Source organism: Syngnathus scovelli, chromosome 4, assembly GCF_024217435.2.
Source record: "Syngnathus scovelli strain Florida chromosome 4, RoL_Ssco_1.2, whole genome shotgun sequence".
In the NCBI taxonomy this organism is placed as follows: Eukaryota; Metazoa; Chordata; class Actinopteri; order Syngnathiformes; family Syngnathidae; genus Syngnathus; species Syngnathus scovelli.
Genome location: NC_090850.1, coordinates 1,870,001 through 1,878,260, shown reverse-complemented (window position 1 = coordinate 1,878,260; position 8,260 = coordinate 1,870,001). Strand labels below are relative to the sequence as shown.

At 42.8% G+C, this 8,260-nt stretch overlaps 1 protein-coding gene across 1 annotated transcript in view; it reads right to left on the bottom strand.

Annotated features, from left to right (window-relative positions):
- Positions 1-403: 403 nt before the first annotated feature.
- The window catches only part of mex3b (mex-3 RNA binding family member B), a 24,568-nt gene continuing 16,711 nt past the window's right edge, over positions 404-8,260 (bottom strand). Inside the window, exon 2 of the mRNA XM_049717467.2 lies at positions 404-1,764. Within this exon, the coding sequence (XP_049573424.1) occupies positions 404-1,764 (1,361 nt within the window). The remainder of the gene's footprint in view (positions 1,765-8,260) is intronic.

Below are 8,260 nucleotides of genomic sequence, written 5' to 3'. Positions count from 1 at the left end.
GATAATGACCGATCAGGGCAAAAGTTACAAGATCAAACTCAGAAAACAGGTGGGCCGTGAATGGTCGTTATCTGGACCCTGAGAAATTGTATTGTCATTTTTAGTCATTTGGGCGCCCTGAGATGGATCAAAATGGCTGAATTTTCTCACTTAATTCATATTCCACAAATGTAATATTAATCGGAATCCTGTGTTTAGACTAGTCGGGGTGCACACAACATAATATTGCAAAGTAAATTTGGGGGTTAACTTTCTTTTTAATCCAACAAACCCCGAAGTTTTTATGTTCCTTTTCATACAACAGCCTGTAACATACACAAACATATGTAATCCTACATACAGTACACATTTCAAACTGATGACAATTATTGATTCTATCATACCAATATGACAAATTATACTCTCATGAAAATATACGTATAGCCTGAGTAACGCTGGTTTGGCAGACAGGGCATTTAGGTTCGCTTTGCTCACAGATACGATTGGCACAGTCCATACAGAAGAGGTTGTGTCCACAGGGGACCAGTGCTGCAATAACCTCGCTTTCAAAACACACTGAACATTCACGGCTGCCTTTGCGACTGGTGGATGAGGAAGAGGAGGAAGAGGAGGAGGAGTAATCACATGAAATGCAACAAAGGTGAGAGTTTGTCAGCGAGGCAACTGTGTTGACATAGCCAGGGAAACTGAACAAGTCTTTACTTGGGTCAGTGCAGACCCTTTGTGCTAACTGGTACTCATTGGTACCAGCATGGAGGGGGGGTGACATCCTGGATTGGGATCTGTTTTTGTTAATTCTTCTCTGATTTACCATCAGGCCATTGGAAGTGGCAACAAAAATAGCTGGTGTGGAGATGGGCGAATTGGAACCAGTCAAGGAGGGGTTGATTTGATTTTCGTACTGGGACCAGAAAATGCCAGGTTGGGTTGGCGAAGGTTCAATCCCTGGCGGGGAATCAAAAGTCAGATTAGTGCAGTCAGGAGAGATTGCCTTGTTTTCATAAACAAACCCATTGCCATTTGTGTTGACACTGATATTGTTGTTGTTGTTACAATTAATGTTGATAGTTGTCCAACTCAGTGCAGAGCTGGGGGGGCTGTCGTCTGCCATGCGGACATTAGTGCCAAAGTAGGGGCCATTGGAGCCACTTCCTAGGGAGGAGGATGAGTCATTGCGGGACTTAGAGAAGGGCTTGCATACAGAGGTGGGTGTCATCCCAATGCTGGGCTTCGACCACAGAGTGGGGTACCCATTGAGATCAAACCCCACATCTGTTCCATTGGCATGGAAGTCGTTTTCATCCTGGACCTCAATAAGACCCCCTGTTCTCACTGTTATGTGAGCTTCGATCTCCTCTCGGGCTCGGTCCACGTTTTCTGGCATCCCTGTTACCTCAAAAACAGGCTCCTTGTCTCGACTGGGAGTCACAATGTAAGTGTGTGTCTGTTGTTGGATGCGTTTAATCGTAGCACCCTTGGGGCCTACAACAAGACCCACTACACGGTAAGGTACTCGCACCTGGATTGTGGTCTGTCCAGGTAGGTTAAGGGAGCCAGGGACTGGAGTACCGCTCCCATTTATGCTGGTGTTTTTCTTTCTGGAAGCTCGAATCATCGAGAAATGCTGTACCGCTGAAATAATCTCTCTCCTGGCCATCGCCACGTCCTCCCTTCTGCCCGTCACTACAAAAACTGGTTCCTCACCTCGGACTGGAGTTTTGATATATGTGTTGGTCTTTGCTCGCAGTGCTTTAATCTTGCAACCTGAGTAAAGGAGCAAAACATGAAAGTGAATGCAGGTTAAAAAACAACAACATTGGGTTGAAATATTTTAAATGATTTGTTTTAAGCATGAAATTGTTGCTATCTGTTTAATATTAGTGTCTCTCAAATGGTTGGTGTCCTTAGACATATATGGTGAAATGATCTTATTTAAAAGGAACAAATTCAAACCACATGCTGAAACGTATAAATATGCAACAGTGCAAAAGTAGAGAGAACCCATCATTTTGTTTTTTAGGATCATCATTGCCAATTTAATGGAAAGAATAAAGCTTTATGACAATGCAAAAATTTGGTAGTAACGCAGTAAATGTCTCATTTATCGAAATGGGGCCAGGTGAGGTTGACATGAACCTTGATGAAGAAGAGGGACAACCCACTTCAAAAGGGTGTGGGGGCACATTTCATCCAATTGTGATATTTAACAGAATACATCTGAAATGATTATGGTTGCATGTCTCCTGGATGCAGTGAATGATAAAACTCATGTGTTTTTCCATTTTATCTGTGATATGACCTACAAAACAGATATGACCGATATCTGCCTTCCAATGTATTGTGTAGCGGAGGTGAAGTGGTTCTTTGCAGTCCCTTTGTTTTTATAGGAACAACAGCAGCAGCAGAAGTGACAATGTTGCAGGGAATGGATTCCACATATGTAACTTAGCACTAGTACTGCCCCGCAGCTGGAAAAGTGTCTAGCTGTGGGTGTTGACTGCATGTGGTGACGTGCGATTGTGACCATTGTTCTAATTTTATCTTGCAGCATCAGCATTTTAAAACTGAGACTGATGGATGATCCTCTGAGCAACAAAAGAGCCATGTATCTTGAGTAAATATGGAGACAGCTGCGACAGGTGATCTACAGGTGTCAAAACACAGCATCAGTGCACTTCAATGTTAAATGGTAAATGGGTTGTACTTGAATAGTGCTTTTCTACCTCTGGTCTTCAAAGCACCTCACACTGCAATTGATATCATACCATCAGGAGCAACCAGGGATTCAGTGTCTTGCTCAAGCACACTTCAAAATGGTGACAATGGTTGTGGATCGAACCTCCATCCTCTGGGTTGGGTAACGGCCACCCTACCACTGACCCATGCTGTACGTTCGTTTGGAATGCTTTTTCATCAGCCTTTTTACAATGTGTCAATCTTTTTTGAAAAGATTTTAAAATATAGTCATGTGAATTCTGAGGGTACACACACCTATGGAAAATATGTGTGAAATAAGTTTCAAACTGATACTTTAATTAAGTTAAACGTCACCTTCCTTAGAGAGATGGTGTGTAGAATTTTTTGCCATCTAGCGATGAACTATGAGAATGTAATGACCTAAGTTGGTCACAAGCCTACCACCAATTTATTCAGCAGAGGTGCAAGCAAAATGTCATCACAAATAAAATGTAGTATTCCCTCAAGTGGAAAGTAAATGTATTGCAATTATCGCATATGCTGAAGTCATTGATACATCAAACTTGTGATCGGGTGATTGTCTCATTCGGATATCCGTAGCAGAAAGATGGTGGTGTGGACAAAGGGTATGTTTCTGAAGGACAAAATTTGACATTGCATGGCGCAACATCTCCATGTCATGTCTCTGCCCCGCACTCGTCCTGCCGATTGGCGTTCCACCGGGTTGCTGCGATCCTCTGTCATGAGGCCACTCTACATGCAATGAGTGATGTAATTCTTCGCTACACACGCTGCCAGCATGTCATGATTCCACTCTTCATCCATGAGTCAAGTAATTTTCCGCCTCGCACACAGCCAGCTGCCTCGCCCCCGCGCTAGTCCTCAGTCACAGACGCATGGATGCACATTGCTCACAGCCACGCCCCGCACTAATCACTGCTCATCGCCACTACCTGCCCCTCGTTACCTGCCCATCAGGATGTGTATTTAAACGCTGTTTGCCCATCGGTTTGCTGGTCGGTTCATCTGCCTTGCCTGCCTGCCTTGCCTGCCTGCCTTGCCTGCCTGCCTTGCCTGCCTGCCTGCCTTGCCTGCCTGCCTGCCTTGCCTGCCTGCTTTGCCTGCCTTGCCTGCCTGCCTTGCCTAATCGCCCGCCTATCGCCGACCACGTATTGCCTGAGTCCTGTCAGAAAGGACGACTTCTGCTTGCCTGTCTGCCTGCCTGTTCTCATCCCGCGAGCTTCCAGTCGTGCCCTGGCACTTGTCATCTGTCATCTGCCGCTGCAACGCCACTTCCTCGCTGCACCTGCTCTGCCGGCGTTCCAGGTTTCCCCTTTCCCCTCATCAAATAAACAAAGTTCGTGCTGCACACGGTTATCCTGCCCCGTTCGTTACACTCCACCCCATGGGAAGACTCACTGATAGTGTTTCAAGGCTCAAAATATATATTGTTTTGCAGTTTTGTGACTGTCAAGTGGCATGGTGGTACAGGATGGTGTATAATTGGGTATCGAATTTGGCCCAGGCACATTGGCTATCCCAAAACATGTAGTAGTCCCAAAATTTCACCAGGTGAAGGTGTTAAAGCTTGACATAGGGGTGACCTGATGGAAACAAACAAATCTAATAAATTAAATTGTTATCAATTGGGAGGACACGATCTGTTCAAACACGTAGCAACACACAATTTTGGAATATGATTTTGCTATGCCATAATTTTAAGCTGTAACAGCTTGAGCAATATCAATATATATGTTAAAGTTAGAAGAACCTATTATTATGGCTAAGTATGATTATGTGTTAAGTTGATCTTTACTAGACAAGATATAGTATGTTGTTAATGTTGCAAAGTTTTATCCAAACTGTATTCAACATTGGTGTTCCATCCATACATGAATGTATAAAGTTGAGAGGAGACATCAAGGGCTAATAGTGAAAGAACGAGCAAAACAGGAAACAGCAGCAGAGAACAGTCATGCGCAATGGTTGCTGTTTTGAGCAAAGTTGCCAAGGCAACCAGTGGTTCCCAGCTGAGAGTCAGGTAAAGATTGTGCAACCCTCACATATCAGCTGAGAAATCCGCTGAGACAGCATTAAAATATCAGCTGAGAAATCCGCTGAGACAGCATTAAAATATCAGCTGGAAAATCAGATGAGGTCATGCATTCCGAGCATACCAGGCATTCCAGACATTCCAGACATTCCACACATTCTGATGAGGTAATGCCAGAGGAGCTGACGAGTCTATAAAAGCTTGGCTTCAGACGAGAGAAGGGCTCTTTCTGGTCAGGGCGATGGCCCTGTTGCTGCCCGGAGTAAAGAACGCTGTTTAGACGAAGATGGATTTTTCGTGCTTTTTGAGATTGGACCAAAATCTACTAAAATTAATTTCCAGAGTCTTCGGATTGGACTTTGTCAAATTTTAAGCTTCGAATTGGACTTTCTCAAATTTTAAGCTTCGAGGAAGGCAGAGGAGAAAGCCGCTCCGGGCAGAAAGGGGAAGACGTCAACGTAACGGTGTTGGCTAATCTCCTCATCGGCAGACCTTTCCTCTTTTTAAACAAAATTTGTATTTTGGCACAAAGGAGAGCTGATCACTCGACTTGTTCAACCAAATAGCATTTTAGACCTTTTGTCTCCTCTTTGTTCTGAGATTGGTGAGTGGAATTAATGTTTGTTCGAGTTGTAATTCTTTTTCTTGCTTATTCATTAAATTTCTTCTTAATCCCTGATTTAGTTATCGATTATTTTGTATTAACTATGTTGAGCATGGTTTTATATGCAGTAATTAGAACTTTAACTTTTCTTTATTTCTCTGTCAGTCATTCTTTAAATCCGTTCAATTCTTTTTAAAGTGAAGACAGCTTTAATCCTTAACATCAGGTATTGTCAGATCTGGGTCGAAATAGTTATCTTAAGATCAGCTGGGGCGAATGCGCGGTAGTGGAAATAACGACTCCCTGAGGTCTTAACAAAGACATCTAAATATACCCGAGATTTAACAAAAGCCTCAAATCAGAAGGGAGCCACCAGTAGGGCGCAGTCATTCTGATGACGTGTCTCGACCTTAGTTACTCTGCACGCGAGTGTCGCTTGACTTTAACAGGATTGGTGTCATAAAGAGATTAGATTGATTCCTTCAGAATTAATTTAATAAAGGTGGTTAGCAACTCGGACGAGTCTCTTCACCCCCGGCTTATTCAACCCTTTTATGGAAAGCCAGTCGCTTAAATATAATAAGTGCAGATTAGACATGACTCAACTTCCTTTGAGGTGCAATGGTCTGACTTTGTGGAGGAATTTTATTATCATCCATCCATACATACATACATACATTTTCTATACCGCTTGTCCCCACGGGGGTCGTGGGCGTGCTGGAGCCTATCCCAGCAGTCATTGGGCAGTAGGCGGGGGACACCCTGAGCCGGTCGCCAGCCAATCGCACGGTACACAGAGACGAACAACCATCCGCACCCGCACTCACACTTTCGGGCAATTTGGAGTGCTCAATTAGCCTACCATGCACGGTTTTGGGATGTAGGAGAAAATCAGAGTGCCCAGAGAATACCCACAAAGGCACAGGAAGGACATGCAAACTCCACACAGGGAGGGCCGGAGGTGGAACCGAACCCGGACCATTTGAATTGTGAGGCGAACGTGCTAACCACTGTGTCACCTTGCCGCCTATTATTTATTTATTTTATTTATTTATTTATTTATTTTTTTTCAGGTTAATCCCAGGGAACTGGAAGGGTTTTATTAAAAAATAAGAATCTGTCAATGTAATGAATGGAAAATTGTTTTTATATACAGAATCAGCAGTTTTCATTTCTTGAATTCACATTGTTTATGACTGTGAACTTTATTTTCTCGTCCACAAGCAAAGATAAATTGATTTTCAAAAATGTTTGAAAAAAATGTTTTATAAAAAAATTCCAGATAATCTTTCTATATGGCAATGAGAAAAATGTGCTTTGAGCAGCTCATCCGTGTATCGATATAGAACTCTCGTTTTACTGCTGTCCCTCCATTTTATGCTTATGCTACCTCTATTTTGTGAGTGTTTGCTGCCGTGACTTCCCAATGCACATTCTAAGAATTGATTTTGCGGAGCACGGCCTCAATTTGCGAGATGCATGAATTGAGCTTCAAACGCTGTACGTGCACACGCTATGCGGGACGGTTGTTCACCGAAGATGGCAGCGAGACGTCGACGTTCTGTCTGGTAAGGCACAACCAACGTAATATGATTGGCGATTACGAGACCTACACATATAAATAAATGTGTGTTCCTGTGGTAGAACACGTTTTTGGATCTTATTGAAATTAATAGTGAGTTTTTAGAATGAATGAACATTGAAATATCAAAATATTTTACACTGTCCCTTTGTATGATTATGCATCAGCGCCTCGACTGATCTGGCCAGACAGATTCATTCTGGGGGATTAGAGGTGTCTAGGATGCAACACGAGTTGTGCTATAGTGAAAACAAACATGCAGTATTTGAGATTCCCATGCAAACTGGACAACAACTTGGGGTGGTTCTACACAACAGAACACATACAATATAGCATTTGAGGTTCCTATCCAAACCGGACAATAGGCCAGGGGTGCTACTTAATAGAATAAAGTGTCCTGATATGCAAAGAGCCAGATTGTCTATTCGGCAATAAGGCCAATAAATGTAACTTTGCTATATTTAGAACGAATAATAATTATTACCATCCTTGTCAATCTGGGGGGGTGACTTTCTGAGGGCATTTAAATAATCCAGTTATGGCGATTTGTTTACAGTTCCTTGTAAATGTACTTTTTGCACCTCGAACTGCCGCAGGAGTTAAGAAAATCTGTGTCTTCTTCCACCATGTCAAGGACTATCAGCATCCATCCATCCATTATCCAAACCGTTAACCCTCATGAGGGTCATGAGCATAATGTAGCCTATCCCAGCTGTCTTAGGGCGGTACATGATGTAAACCAAACCCTGCCGCCGGCAAACTTACTTTGGGCATGAAAGCTGAGGGGTATTAAAATCCGAAGGTGGTGATCAATTGGCTTTGTTGACCCACAGTCATTTGATGCAAAATTTGTGGAAAAAAAAAAATCAACCAATTGAGTGGGGCATATTTTACTTAAGAGGAGCAAATTGTGGTCATTGAGGGTTACAAGGAATATTTTAAAAATATAACTACAAAAAGCAACACTGTTGCTGCAAATAAGGCATGAGAAGAATGCTGGCAGAAAATGCTGATCAAAATGCTTGTCAACGCGTAGCATAACACATTCTAAAACCTAGTGGTTGATGAACATGGTTGAAGTTCAAAACATTAACTATATTAAGAAAATGAGACTCCAGGTGTGCATCCGTGAGTTGAGTCTGCCCAATAATTAGGGATTCGTCAAAATCAATTCTTTATTCGGGTATTCTCTGTTCGGGCTGTAAAGGTTTGAAATACCCTACCCACAGGCTAGGATTTTAACAGTGAAACCGTGGTACTTTTACAATAATCTTGCAATAGCCACATTGATATGTGAATCATTCGACGCCGACGCGTTCTTCCC